The 15,782-nt window shown below is 42.9% G+C and overlaps 1 protein-coding gene across 1 annotated transcript; it reads left to right on the top strand.

The window, feature by feature from the left end:
• The first annotated feature begins 10,011 nt into the window (after positions 1–10,011).
• Positions 10,012–15,095, top strand: LOC127046336 (cyclin-dependent kinase 4 inhibitor B-like). Its single transcript, XM_050943243.1, has 2 exons — positions 10,012–10,167; positions 12,364–15,095. The coding sequence occupies exons 1-2, from the start codon at positions 10,021–10,023 to the stop codon at positions 12,643–12,645; spliced, it is 429 nt and encodes a 142-aa protein (XP_050799200.1). The 5' UTR covers positions 10,012–10,020; the 3' UTR covers positions 12,646–15,095.
• The last annotated feature ends 687 nt before the right edge of the window (positions 15,096–15,782 follow it).

The raw sequence follows: 15,782 nt of genomic DNA, 5'->3' as shown, positions 1-15,782 counted from the left end.
AGCAGACTTTGTAATAAACGTCCACAAACTATTGCTTCATCATTATGGCACTGTGGTTGTTCCAATTCGATACAGCAGGAGATTTTTCTAGAGTAATGAAGGTGCATCTATAATCACCATCAAGTATTACAATTGGAGACCGACGTTCTCACGAGTAGGCACCAAAAATATTTTGGAGGGAGAAAATGGCCGATGACGCATACCCCACTATTCTGCGAATAGCCAGATAGGAAAGTCAGCATGTTTGCCTTTTCAGTGTGTTGTTTTTAACAGTGAAATCTATTGGCCTGGTTTTATATATTTTTATTGTTATTGTATAAACATCCAAAACTAAGGTAACTTTGATTATTAGTTCATAGAGTTAAGTCATATCTAAAGGATCCTGAGGGGCTCGCTCAGACAAAATTCAAGCACTTCAGGCAAAACTCCCACTGAATTGGGACTTCAAAACTGGCCCTTGCAGTGTCTGTTTGGACCTGTACAGTGCAGTTTAGGCCTTGTTGTTTATGATTTATTGAATACACAATAAGCATAAAGTATTTCTGTGGATTGTCTGTGGATTATAAAATGTGCAGCAATGTTAAACTGAGAAAGAACACGATTTCTGTAGTCTCAGAGGAAGTGCCAAGACCGGTATCACCGGGCATAAAACCCACACTTTTTAAAAAAAATTGAAACAAGAGGGGCCCTGGTTAGGAGATTTAAAATATATATAATCAGAGTGTTTGGAGCAGTAAATAATTCTATACTGCTGCTGGAATACAGAGCGCTGGTTAGGCCAATGTACAGGGAAGGTTTTGATCAAGAGCAATTATGCAGTGTACATCATTATCTTTAAATATTCATATTTAAAACTAGATGATGGGCCTCCTTACTTCAACCGCAGGGATAATAAGTAGTAAAAAAAATATCCTCATCAACATCACGTCTGTGATTAACCTGAAAAGCATAAATACCAAAATATGGGACTGATTCTGAAAAGATTGACTGTCTTTAAGCCACTGAATTCAGGGTCAGAAGCCCTGCTCTGGCCAGAAGCGTTTTGCTCGATATTTCTGAGCCCCAGAAGAACTATTTTTATATAATTTAATTAAAAACAAAAATTAAACAGCAAATTAGTACTAAAAAAGTTCACTAAGGTATTCAAAACATGATTGTTTTGCTCTTGGAAGGCCAAGCTGTGTTGTGACTGAGGCTATAAAACTTGGAATTCCCCCTGCGGCCCTATCATGGCTGTTCTATACAATATAATAATATTAAAATAAAGAATAATAAGCCTGGGAAAAGAGTAAAGTGAATCTCGGAAAAAAGAGAAACAATTAAGGGCCCAGATCGTAGGCAGCAGCATGCATAGCCCTTGCTGAGGGTACAGGGTGTGTGTGTCTGAGGGCAGAACAGGACACATTCACTGGAAAATACAGCAGCTGCACTGATCTTTGCCCTTTCCCCATCTGGATTTGAATGAATCTAAAAAGTGACAATATTTATGCGTATCTAATTTGGTTGTTTTATCAGAAAGTGAAAGATCCAGGAGGAAATAAAAAGCGATGAACCTACTGAAAAGAAATAACACAGGGCCCAACCCTTCAGCTCTAACTCTCTGGAGCAGTGCCATGGAACTGCTCCGAAGAGCAGCTACCGAACCAGCTAGACCCCGAAGTTTACAAAATGGCTGATTATATTGTACAGCAAATCCTGCGTACATTAATGTAAATGGAAAGTAGGCAGAAAGTTACTTATTTTGTATGCAATCATGTAGGATTTGTGCTAAAACTTGGGACATTTGTTTTAATTTGGCACATAAGTAGTTTATTGATTTAAAAGCAGTAAATAATATTATAAAATGCTATTAAGACATCCTGAATTCTGATTAACCCGCAGCCAGCGTGAGATTCTTGAATATCGTAATGGGCCAGAACCCATCTTTCAAATAAAACTACTGTATTGTTACAGTAAACCTAGAAAATACACTACAGTAAATGAAACTATTAGTAAAATACAGAGAGCATTTTCTGGCATTGGTTAAACCATAGGATCAGGAGACCAAGAGTTTTTTTCCTGGTTATGTCACCTACCTTTTATGCGACCTTGGACAAGGCACAATCTCCCTTTGCCTCAGTTTCTCTGCTTCTACATTTACATTCGAGCTTTGCCGGATGTGCTGAGGCTTAATTCAGTATATGTTTGTAAAGTGCTCTGAGATAGTTACATAGCATCCCTGGTCCAACAATTGCCATTCACCTGCTTGTACTGTATTCTTATTAGAGCTCTACCAAAGTTCTCCTCTACCGTGGTTCTTTTTAGATTTATTAAAATTAGTCAGGCTATTTCCATACAAGCTAAATCCACCCTTTCAGTCACTCATTCAGAGACTGAGGAAGCCCTTACGTACTACGTTATCACAAAACCATGACCTATCCATCCAGTTAAACACTGACCTAATATATTGCTATATTAGAAAACAGCAGAGAAAAAATATTTCAATTCTCCATTGTTAATGGGGGGCACATTTTTTCCTTATTTGCATGTTCACCTATCACAGCCAAAAATATATATATCACTTTGCTGGTAAGTGAAGACACTTTAAATATTAAAATAGGTTGTTTTCTGTTTGGAGTATAACCAAAATAGTTTAACTTTGTATAATTGCAGCTTCCAGTTAGGTCTGTTTTCATCGTTATTCAAAATGATTTTTTCAGTGCACTTTAGAGAGAGGCAGAAAAATAAAACCCTTAGACCAGTTAATTGGGGTTGCTAAATTGTTTATGGGAAATTTTCTACAGAAAGTAAGCCTTCATATAAAAAGTATAATTCTCTTTTTATCCCTTCCCCTTCAACAAAATATTTTTTCCAGCAGTAATCAGCTGCAGTAACTAGGTTAATCAAATATAATTCTGTGGTCAGCACTTGTTCGGCAATATTGTGGTCATCTCAGATATTATTTTCTGGTTCTTGCTGGTATATGCGAGCTGCTTGACTGAAACAGCACAAGGTATGCTAGGTTCTGGATTTCTGAGGGAAGCGTGAATGGATTTAAAGGGGTGCAGAAGGAAAAAGGGGATAGTTTTGAGGTCATGGGTGGAAAAGGTTGAAAACTGACGATGTAGAAAAAATATTAGCAGGGTTCTCGGAACCTTTTTTCTGCTATCTTGTTTGGTGCTGATCTGCAGTTTTGTGGCTGTGTCAGTTCCCATGCAATAAGGCTTTTCTCTTCTGATTGGGCCAAATATATGCAGGGCACCCGAGTGCCGTATCAATTTCTTGGTTTATAAAGGCTTTTACGAGTATTTACTTTATATTAGCATGATAGGTCGATGCATTTTGCAGAACTTTAAAATAAGCCGCCATTTGTGCAGCCCATTCCCACCCCAGTAGGGATGAAAAATGTGGACCTGTCACAAAGATACCAGAAGGATCCAGTGGAACTTGCCTGGTATTGTAAACGTGCCAGACTTGGAGCTCTTCCCTCTCTGAGTGAGAAGCTGGGCTCAGATAAGGAAACATGACATGTTTGTGGACATCCATTTTCAAGATACACTTTTTGCCTGACAGTGACTGGGATCCTCTCTTTGCCATGTGCCTACATATCAGGGCTGCGACCACAACTCCTACGCCAATTCCCTTTGTCTGATATGAAATAGCACCGTGCTCTATATACACAAGAGCATCTTCTAAAGCCATCCCCTTGTAAATTTGTGTACTGCTAATTCGGATAACGGGTAGCTCTAAAGTTTCTGGGGCCTCCTGGATTTGCTACTGCAGCAAGCAAACGTTTGTTTTGTTTTTATCTTGCTCAGCTGCGTTTTCTTAGTATTTCTGTAGCCATCGCACCCTTTTCTATTACAAACAGAAAAGATTAAGGAACTAAACTTCAGAATTGTACTTCCTTAATCTAATTACTGTATCTAAACAGAGTTTAATCACCGTAGGATCTGGGCACTGATTCCGACCAGCTATAGTTTCATTTTTATTAGTCTCATTTTTCCCCTTTATACAAATCAATTGTATAGTTGCCCACTATACTGTAAAATCAGAGATGAGCATCAGACTGTGCACATCCACTAGCATTAGGGCTTGACTGATTTCATTCCCACTAGAGAAAATGCAGGGTAACTTTGTTGCCTTTAGCGGAGTTTTTCATACCGGTAAAAAATTCACAGTAGCGCCATGGGAGTTACTAGCGAAAATTCAGGGTAGAAATGGGATCAGCTTTCTGCCCATTGTCCCTGCAGAGTTAGCAGGAGTACAAACTAAGGCCACAACCCTGAAAATTACTTTGTCACCTGAATAATTTTATGCTCGTGTATTGTACCTTTCGTTCAATGGGGCTACTAGCATTTTTGCAGGCTCCAAGCCTTCTTTTCTCCCCCCTCCCCAAACCAAGCAGTTATTTGATTAAGTATCTGACTCAGGCAGCAGATGCTTTGATTAAGATAGTTTTGTTTTTATAGTCACGTTTATGAGCATAACAACATGGTAGGTGGGTAGTTTAAAATGTTAAAATCTATATCTCTGCTACCATTCACCCTCTTGTAATTTGTTCCTAAATACTCTTGTTATGGCAAAATAATTTTAAAGTAGGTCAGAGCTGTGTGGTTTGGGTATTTAGTATTATTAATTTAGGCCTTGGTAAGATGGGGGGGGAGGAAGTGCAATCTTGTAACTTTGAAGCACTGTTTCTGTGAGAGAACAACATCAGGATTACATCATTCTGTGCAGTAGTTCTAGCAGAAGGTGAAAAGTAGAGGAACTGCACATAGCTTATGAACCACAAGAAACAAGGCCTAAGCAAGTCTTCTGTTGTGCCTAGGCCTCCTGATGGCCTTCTTCATAGGAGTGGATTTCACTCAGGGGGAAAAGAAAACAAAAAGATACTTGACAGTCTCCAGGTACAGTGACAGCACATAGACCTCTCAGAAACAGATAGCAGCATTACTACATCCTCTAGTCCCCTTCCTTGTCAATAACCTGAACTACCTCTTGATTTCCAAACATTTGGCCTCTACATCCTGCTGTTTTTTCTCTGTACTACAACGGATATAAGAGCTATGTTTTATCATTATCAATACTGTCCTCAGCATGTCCCTGATGGCTTGACTCAATCACTATTTCTTCTCTCCTTGATGCACAGCCACTAGATCAGTGGTTCCCAAACTTTAACAACCTGTGAACCCCTTTCACTAAAACATCTAGTCTCGTGAACCCCCTCCTAAAAGTGAATATTTTCAGGGATTTTCTCCTTTACCTGAGTATAAATTATAAAAGCACTGATCTTGGAAATATAAAATTTGGTATTATGACATGCTTATTACACACTATTATTAATCATTACAGTATTGTTATTACATTATGAAAAGGGTAGCACTCTTCCAAGAGCTCACTTTCGTGGGTCGTATCACTTTGAATAAACCTGTTATAAGACAAGGCTCCTATGTTTCATCAAGGAGTATCAGATGTGAAACAGCATGAAGACATTTAAGAAGCCAACTCAAAGAGTTTCTCCTAGGCAAACATTCAGGTCTTGAGCAGTCCAGGCAAACAAGGCAGCTTCAACTTGTTCTTCATAATAAATTTAAAACAATACTAGCTGCTTATTTAATTTTAAAAACAGCAAAAAAATATCCGCCTCCCTTTCCATTTTTTAAGTTTAAATCTCCTCAGTGTGATAGAGATGCTTGCTTTGATCTGCTTAGCTCTTGAAGTCCCAGTCCAGGGGCTCCCTGCTGCTGTGCGGCCCTGGGGTCCCTAGGGACAGTTCTGTCCACCATTAGGGATTCTCCCCCCACCCCAAGAACCCCCATAACATTTCAGGAACCCCAGTTTGGGAACCACTGCACTAGATGGAACACAAACTTCTTGCAGAACAAAATCTTACTACATTCCATTTGCAGTGATACATTTCTTGTGAACTCACAAAATACACCGTCCTTCAGAACAGTTCACAGCAAGCATCACAAGGCAGCAAGTTGTACGTAGGACAGACTGAACAGGGTATGATGAGGTAGCCGGGGAGGCTAAAGAGGAACTAGTTCTAGTGATGTGGGGTAGGCTTGATCCAAAGTCCATTGAAGGCAGTGGAAAAACTTCTATTGACTTCAGTGAACTTTGGCTCCTGTCCTAAATTATTAAGATGTGGACAACTATTTCAGATGTGGGGACAAACAAGAAGTTTTCTTTTTATACACACCCACACACACTCCTATGGAGAAAGAAATCACAAGACTTGGTTACAGCCTGGAGGTGAAGGGAGGCGGAATGAGAATAACTAATAGTTAATAACGATGCATTTCTTTTATTTGACTGATCCACAAACTCCCATCTCTCTCCTCAAGTGATCTTAAACATGACACTGGAATTTGTCATGAGTGGAATTAAAACCCTCAGAAAAAGGAGGTTTGCTGGGGTTGCGCTGCGGGGGAGGAGTAAACAATAGAATTTGTTCTGTAATGTTTAAAAAGCTGCAGTGTGGCCCACAAGATTCAGGTCAAAACGGAATGGTTCAGTTCCGTATCTTACAACTTTTACAAGGCGGCTTCAGATGTAGTCTTACAACGTGCTGGTACAAGGAACGTGTGATTTACCAGCAGGGAGGCCTTTCAGAATGTGAAAAGGGACACAGGAAACATCATGAGCTTTCAGAGGTTTCAGGTTAGTCAGTATCAGCAAAGACACTATAGTGATTAAGTGCTTCTTCCCTAACGATTTCCCACTCACCTACAAAGCCCAGGCCGATCCCTGCGCTCATGGGAAGCCCCACTGGAGTCAATGAATGAAATCCTGGCTTCAGCTGAAGTCCGTAGCAAAACTCCCATTGTCTGGGGGTGTGGGGGTCCAGGATTTCACGGACTGGAGTCTGAAGCTCTATGTAGGCGCAGTGTTCAGTCCCGATACGCTAACATTGCAAGATCGGCCCTCAGCAAATTGAAAACAGCCCTTTCTTAAGAATTCCTTCTTTTCCGAGTGGGGGCATGGGTTGCCTCTCGTGGACGGTGCAGAACCCGCCATCTCAGGGGATTTCCTTGAGCCCAGGCCTGTTCCCACGGGAGCCCTCTGCCCCCACTTCTGTTGTAAAGCAGCCTGCCTCGTGCCCTGCCATTACCCCTACAAGCCTCCTAAAGGGGCACTCTACCCCACGGGGAGGCTAACATAAGTTAACACGCACTCTGGCGTCGAAACTTCTACTGGTTTCATCCAGGCGTATGTGAAGGAAGAACACACAGATGAACCCAACATGCTGCCTCTCCCTGCAGCCCACCAGGGAGAGGCTTCTGCGGGGTTGAGGGAGAGGATATTTCTTCTATGCTAGGCCCAGACCTAGGATGGCTACTTGCTCGTGCAGAAGTGGAAGAGAGCACAAGACCCTAACCTCTCCACGGGCAGAGCCAATTGGGTTCCCCTCGAGGACAACCTTACATTATAAAATGCTGGGAAAGAGATTCTGATCTTCTTGCCCATTCAGTGGTTCTTCCGCCCGCGTTCTCGTGCTCAGTGTTGCCATTGAGCAATATGGGATCGCTGGTGTAAGAAGCAACGGAGTAAGTATTCGAGGGTGATGCCCATACAGCTCTGTAGCCAGGGCTTTGGTCTGCGCATACAACATAAAGGCATTTTGATACGACGTCTCTGGATGGCTCTCGGTATTAGCGATGAGCTGTAATGCCTTCCACCTCCATGACGTTTGTTCAGATGAGTCCCAGGATAGAGTATCAACATTCCAAGGCGCCTTGTGCTCTGCCTTCATTTCCTGGGGCATTTCCACTGGCACCACACCACGTTTGTGTGATCATCTAATTCAAGTGATCTCAGATTGACTACGTACTGGTTTTATAACATGACGTTTCTGCCAAAGAGAACCATATGAATATACAACTAAAGGTCGGGAAGTGGATATTAACTTCACTGTTACGTTGTATGCTCGTTTGGACTGTTATATAGTTGTAACTGAATGTAGTGAGTATCAGAGGCGTAGCCATGGCCTGGATCTGTAAAAGCAGCGAAGAGTCCTGTGGCACCTTATAGACTAACAGACGTACTGGATCCTGAGCTTTCGTGGGTGAAGAATACCCACTTCGTCGGATACATGGGACGACATGCATCTGACGAAGTGGGTATTTACCCACGAAAGCTCACACTCCAATACGTCTGTTAGTCTATAAGGTGCCACAGGACTCTCTGCTGCTTGAATGTAGTGAGTTTTCAGAGCTCTGCAGAGCAGAATTCGGCACGTACAGTGGAGGTGGATTTCACCTCTAGTGAAAACAGGAAAAATCTTACTAGCTTCAGAAGCTACTATTCATCTTTGCTTTCCTGGCGATTACTTGCTGGGATGTTATTCATGGCGATTGTTCTTTGTCCGCTAAGTGACATGCACAGATACGCTGCTGTGTTAATTTCCCTGGGGTGAATATATATTCAGGTAAGTCTAGCAGTTTATTACCAGCTTCTATATTTGACCGTTACCGGGCTTGGATTGCGCAATCATGCTGGGTTATCTAAAATAAAACCGTGTAGACTTCTACGGATGCCTCTGTTCGTGGAAACGTCTGCTGTAAAGTGAATAAAATCAGCGTTGTTCACATTTCCTGCCTCCACTTTGTGAGTATTTCTCCAGACATTGGACATGATCCGAAAAAATGGCACTGAAACGACAAGTGCTTTGACAGCACTTTCCGGAGCAGGTGCTGCGTCTATTTTGCGCTATCTATGGTACCGGTCGCGGCTGGTGAAGAACCCAGGATTTTCCTGGGAACCTGAGCACCTCTACTAGAAATACCTAGTCCCAAAGTGCCATGCATACAACATCACTGGTTAGCAGACAACACAACAGTCACATGACAGTATCATGGAACCACCACTGCCAGCCAAATTTGGGAACCTCCTCTCCTCGTTGATGTAAACTTTAGCCGGTAAGACCGAGTGTGCACATGGGAGCCTCCCGAGGGGTGAAATGGTTAAAGACCCAGGGGATGGCCCAGCTGGCAGTTTTAGCTGCAGACAGCGGATGAAGGAGATCAAGAACAGGGGTTGCAGGTAAAGGGGATGCGGGGGACTGAAGGAGATGGACATGTGCCTGGGAGGTGGGAGAGGCGGATGAGGGGTAATGTAACCGCATGAGCGAGGGAGATTGGGTCCCTGGCTGATGGAGGGAGGACAGCAGCCAAGTTATTTTATCTTGCGCCCTCCTGGCCCTCCATAAAACCTGGTTTACCCATCAGAGCGGTGTGGGAGAAGGGAGTCTCCAGAGAGCCGGGCGCTGTCCCTCACCTACCATCACACCCACTTCTTTTTGGTCCACCTCCCTGATCACAAGACGTTTTCCCCGGGGAGCACGCGTGGGTCGCTCTGGCGAGATCAGGAGAGAGATTTTGACCGGTTGGGACCGCCTTGGTGTGCGGATTCGCTGTCAAGCGGAAAAGTTATGTGCAAGGTAGAGGAGACGGCGCGTAGCCGGCTGTCAGCCGAGCCCCAGGGCGCCCCTCGTAGCTCACCCTGAGCAGGAAGAGGGTGAGCACTGGAGGCTCAGGGTGGAGGCAGTCGCGGGGGGAGGAGTGAGCGAGTCCGGGGGACACACCGCGGCTGGGAGGAGAGGAGGGCGGGCGTGCAAGGAGACGAAGCATAAGGGGGGAGGAAAGCTCCAGCGGGGGAGGAGACGTCTCTCGGCATGGCGCCTGTGATGGGCAGGGATGACTTTCCAATCCCGGCCGCTGCAGCCGCCGCCTCCCCGCGCAAGGGCAGGGCTTTCCTGCCATCTCTCTGCGCCGGCAGCGCGCCTGCAGCAGGCGGATGACAGCCATGTTATTCCTGGGATCGTTCCCGGGGCTGGGGGCTGCAGTGTCACCCATAGCTGGCGTGGGGGGGAAGGTGCCCTGCACGCACGTGCCCGTGAAGGATGGGGCGGGGTGGGACTGTAGAGAAAAGGGAGGCGGTGCAAACATATCAGGTTGGGTTGCGCCCGCCGTGCCGCTATTTAAGGCAGCGGAGGGGGGGGAGCTCGGGGCGAGCTCTCTGGCTCCCTGAGGCATGCAGGCGGGGGCTGTAGCTGCAGGCGGCGAGAGGGACCTGCTGGCTAACGCCGCGGCTCGGGGGGACGTGCAGAGGCTGCGGCTGCTGCTGGAAGCCGGGATGAACCCCAATACTGTTAATTCCTTCGGCAGGACCCCCATTCAGGTACAGGGCCACGAAGCCCAGCGGGAAGGGAACACAGGCACCGGGGAGCTCGAGCCATAGAGACTTTGCATTTTAAAATCCGTTTTCCAGCGCTGCTGGCTCGAAGGGAGATCGCATTATGGGGGTAGAGCCTGCTTCAAATAAGTAAAAACAGGGCTTGTAACAATATCTAGTTTTTGTGCACCTCGTGAGTCGGCTATTAAGGGAAGCGCTTGGAAGCCACTTAAAAAAAACGAATTATGCTTCTGGATTGCTAAATAGAGATGTGATGTTTAAAAATTCATTGCCACTCGTTTAAAATTACTATTCATCGGTTTTATGGCGCTTTTAGGGGTTAAAACGTATATATATTCCACAAAACGAATCGAAATGAGGACCATGTAATTACAGGGGACATGAACAATCAAGCAAAGGGATAGCTCAGTATGTATGTATACTGATAAATTACTATTTCTAAGACGATTTCTATAACACGGTCCACTTTGCTTTATGGTTCATATCCCACAATTATACGCACCCCATTTCGATTCTTCACCCCTTAAATTCTAGAGGGAGAAAAAACTGCAGGAGTGTTTTGATAAAAAGGTTTACATTAAAAATAGCACTATTTTGGATGTTTTTTCATCGACTTCATTCATTTCTGAACATTAAACCACCTAAAAGTTATATTTAGGAAATGGTACTTTGTTTCAATTACTATTTCAAACAATACTTTGATCATATAAAATGCCAGATCACATTACATTTAAGCAAGCATGACTGGACTCTGAATGACTGCCATTTTGTTTGACTGTTTATAGGGGAAAAGAATTATACTTCCAATGAGTAAACATGGCAAGGGGAAAAAGGAAAACTGAACTTCATTTAAAAAAAAACCATAAAGTTATCCACATCGGTGGATGAGTTGTTATTGCTCTGTGTGTGTGTGTGTGTGTAATTTATATCCACATATGTGGAAAGGAAACTCATCCATATATGTGGATAACTGGAAAAAAAAATCACTAAAACACCTTCCCCTTTTTTGCTACCCTTAAAATGGCTGACTCTCAGACCAATTTGCATAGGTTCTGTCTGTGCTCAATTACATTTGATAGAAATGTTGCTCAGATATTTCTGTGATGAATTTTTATTCCTTTTTTTTCTTTGAAAAGGACATCCTTTAACCCACTTTCTATTTATCTTGCCCACAGAGATTATTGGCTAAAATAAATTGAAATTTGGACACATTTAATATAGTGAAACTTCAAATGCATTTTACTACGCATTTAAAGGCTATTAAAGTAACTATATTTGTTTGATTGTGCATGTGAAGCGGAATACACATGAACATATTTTAAACACTTAATATTTAAGTTTGCTGCAGTATTAATCAAGCTGTATTAAACCCAGGCCAAGAGTTTTAAATCATAAAAGGAAACCCAAAACAAGACAAAAACAGCCCTCCAGTTCTGTCGTCCATTCCTTGCGCATTAATTTGCAATGGAAATCTCTCATATGAAAGACTTTTCTTCTACGCAGTTAATTTTATTATGAATTAGTTTTCTTGTACAGTCTCCTAGTCCACTCCGCAGAGAAAGTTTTTCAAAGAACAGTTCGTTTCTCTCAATCACATGTAAATGAAGGTTATGTCCGCATAAATTACCTTGATAAAAAATAAAACTCGCCATCACATTTATCAAATATAAAAATGGGTGCAATAAAAAAAAACATCTCTACCGAGCGAGAGGTCTTAGGGACGTGTATTTTGCTCTTGAGTTGCACTAGGTAAACGCTTTTTAAGGTTTACCTTTTCAAATGTTTAATATGAAGTGTTTACAGAAAATACTGTCATACATACGGATTTGAAATATGTATTTGTGCAGTTCAAGAGCTATGCACCGTTTACAAGTAGCGAAATATACAAAACCCTAGGAAGCCTGCCCTACTGAAGCTAATGGCAGTTCTGCCACGGACAGCGACAGGGCTCGGGTATCAGCCTGGAGATTTACCTCCTTGGAACACAAGTGTAATTCCAAAGTCAAGCGACCGGATTCTGGGCTCCATTACGCGATGTAAAACCAGAGCAACGCATAGACAGCGTAATGCGGCTCAGACTCTGCCCTTAACTCAGATAAAATCCCCATTAGACCAAACGAGATTCTTGCAATGACTGAACCCTGAATCGATCTAGGCTCACTGACGGCTTCTTCCCCACAGGTCATGATGATGGGAAACACCCAGGTGGCGGAGCTGCTGCTGCAGAGAGGAGCTGATCCCAACCGCCCGGACCCGCGCACTGGCTCCCTCCCAGTGCACGATGCAGCGCGAGAAGGTTTCCTGAACACCCTTGTGGCGCTGCACCGCGGCGGGGCTCGCTTGGATCTAGGGGACAAATCGGGCCGCCTCCCCATTGACCTCGCTGTAGAGAGCGGGCATCAGCAAGTGGTCAGCTACCTCCGAGCCCAGCCTGCAGGGAATGCCGCTCCGCCCCAGGCATAGGGCCCGCGCGGGTGGCCAGCTCCCTGCGGGGCTAACAGCGCTGCCCGGCTCAGCCACGGGCACCGCATGAAATGCTGGCCCCACTGCAGTCAATGGACATTTTTCTGTTAACTTCAGTGAAGCCAGGATTCCACAGGTCTTTCTACGGCAACCGGTGACCCATCCGCCAGGCAGCTGCAGCCTTGTTGGTCTCTTGCGGGGCGAGCAGGGACTGCGCTGGCTGGGAGGGAAGGTTCAGTGGCTGTGGTAGAAAACAGCTGGGCTGCTTGGTTCCAGTCTAAGCACAGAGTGTGCAGAGAAAGATAACCCACTTCTGCACGAACAGATTTATACTCAGCTTGGATACGGTCAGATTCCGTTTATAGAGAGCTGCTAAATAGCTGCAGTGGCCGGCAAGGGCCAGATTTTCGCTTATTGTGTTACAACCCCTTTTTTTAAAAAACATTTTATTGAAAAGCACTTCAGACAAACATCGCTTCAAAAGTTTTAAGAAGGAAGAACTCTTGTTCAAACAAATTCAAACAAAGCTCATAAAGAAAACAAACTAGGGGTTGGTAAGGTAGCACTGTGTGTAGGAGGCGTCCTGCCTGCCTGCAACCCCCAGCTGGTAGCACTCCAGTGAGTGTGTGTTGTCTAGGATTTATCCACCTTATAACCGAATAGTATGGGGTACCTTTTCAGAAAGCAGGCAGGACCATGAGCCTGATCTAATTCCCTGTTAACATCAATGAAAAGAATCCCATAGTCTTGTAGGCAGCCTGATTGCTGTCAATAAGGCAACAATTTCCCAGCACAAATACATTTTTAAGAAATACACATTGTCACACAAAAAAGCATCAGTTGCAAGTGTAGCCATTAGGGCGTGACTCAAAGTGGTGGAAATAAATGAGCGTCTCCTCCCGCCACGTCAATTGGTTTTTAATTAAGCCCTTCATTTATTGTGACATCTATGCGATTCCTCGAAAGATGTTAAATAAGCTGTATTACTGCTAGAAGCCCTTGACTCTAGAATCTAGAGTAGGACATGTCGATGAGCCACCATCAATATTTTCCCCGGATTATATATTGCATTATTAAGAAATAAATACATGCATAGCACAATCATAATAAATAGCTTTCTCGGAAGTTTGTATGCAGTATGTACTGTTTAAGGAGCCTGTCCTGCAAGCTGCTGAATGCTTTCAATGTTTACTTAAAAGGCCATTCAGCACCCTAAAAGAGTGGAACTTGCATTTTACTCTGATGTTGTTTATTGGATGGCAACCTTTCCTTAGCTCTACTCTGTTACAGTCAGAAAACCCTGGCTGGTCCATTTGCTCAGCACTGGTAACGGGATTATGGGCCCTTAATCCCACACTTACTGACATTAATGGGAATCTTTCCCTGGATACCAATATACATTGAATCAGTCCCTTCAGGTGAACTGAAGAATATTAGCTTCTTATGGAGCTAACAGCTTACCTCTGGAGAGCGACTATTTCCCATTAGCTCGAAGGGAGACATATGTACGTGAACATTAAAGAGGTGTTTGTGTAATTTTAAGTAAGGGACTGAACTGGGAGAATTCTGGTGTTTAGATTAAAAAAACCCAAATTATAAAAATACCCACTATGACCTAAAGAACCTCTACATTCCTTATTATCCACCAAGAGAATCTCCCTGGACAGATGAAGCAGCAGGCGCGTATGTTGTATAATCATCATCATCACTGGGGGGGGGTGGGGAAATGTATTCAGCATATTAAAATTCTTAGATAAACTAGTGTTGTTTCTGTGAATGGTACTAAACCCCTCTCGTAACATGATTCAAAATACGCAAGTTGATTAATTGGTTTCTGTACTGAAGTGATCGAGCAATGCTGAATCACAGAGGAATGCCTTTATTCATAACAGTACTAGAATAGGCAGCTTTGCATTCTGATATTTTATTTAGATTTTAATTAGATCCCTCACACTATGAGGAATGTGAGTAACTTTTCCCGTCTAATTTTACTTTCGAAGTATACACCCAAATTAATTATCCCATTCTAATTCCCACCAGTAGAGGAAGTGCGAAAACACAGATTCAGAAACCTTTACAAATTACGAATTTTATACTAGCAATGTGAACGTGTATCTCTGGAAAATATTCCTGTTATGAAATCAGTAGTGCTTTGCCATTAATTTCAATGGAACCAAGATTGGGACCATTATTACGGAGTTTTGTTTTTAAAATTCACAAATAAGCAATGGACACAAGCAACAGGGCCATCCAATGCAACAGCAGAAGAGCGTGTGAATGTTTGTTGTTACTGATATCTGCACACCAGCTTCCCCGCAGAAGGAAACTAGTGAAAGAACAGTTTATAAATGCGATGGTGTATTGCTTCTGCTTCCTATCCAGTACTGCTTAAGCTGATTAAGTAGCTGTTATTGTTTACGTGCAAAATATTAAAGTGGGTTATCAGATCATCTAAAGTGACGATTATTTTATGTTTGCATTAGTGTCCTAGGTTGGGCGCAGGATGTTAGAGAGACGAGGGAATATCCTGTACTGGATCTTCTGATGGCCAAGAGACAAGCTTTGGAGTTTACATAGAAGTTGGTGCAATACAAGATATTCCCTCACCCACCTTGTCTCTCAGTGTTGTTAAACATTCTAATACACAATTCAATATATATTAGTTGAGATTCTATTACAGATAGGTTGTCGGAAAGCTAATAAAATGTCAAATTGAACAAAAGGTGTATTTCAGTAGTAGGATTTTTAAAAAATCACTAATATGAATTATTGAGTTCGTCTGCCAATTTGCGTGGATAAACACTGAAGAACAGCAAGAAAATTCTATCAGACTTGTTTTAAATCCACAGAGTAGCAGTGATACCATTATGTATAATTCTTAAATATTAAAGATAAGGACGATCTATAACATATACACCTTTAATATTTTATACCTATATCTATTAAATTCTCAGAGTAGTTAAGTGATGCTAAACTAAGAGTTTTCTTGCTTCTGTTTAAAAAAAAATGCAGTTCATTACACTATCCATGCAAATAACCAAAATGAAAAATAGTTCCCCATAACGGTAAATTGAGACTATTTGAATTCTAGGTTAGGAATAGGTGGCATTACACTGTTTTGGATCAATTTCTAGGAA

The sequence above is a fragment of the Gopherus flavomarginatus genome, chromosome 3 (genome assembly GCF_025201925.1).
Source record: "Gopherus flavomarginatus isolate rGopFla2 chromosome 3, rGopFla2.mat.asm, whole genome shotgun sequence".
In the NCBI taxonomy this organism is placed as follows: domain Eukaryota; kingdom Metazoa; phylum Chordata; order Testudines; family Testudinidae; genus Gopherus; species Gopherus flavomarginatus.
Note: the sequence above shows the minus strand (reverse complement) of the source record. Positions and strands in the feature narration are given on the sequence as shown.

Excerpts from the sequence above, each read along its gene's own strand:
- LOC127046336 (XM_050943243.1), top strand. The coding sequence starts at position 10,021 with ATGCAGGCGGGGGCTGTAGCTGCAGGCGGCGAGAGGGACCTGCTGGCT. Across the intron at positions 10,168-12,363 it reads TCGGCAGGACCCCCATTCAG|GTCATGATGATGGGAAACAC; the intron begins GTACAGGGCCAC and ends TCTTCCCCACAG.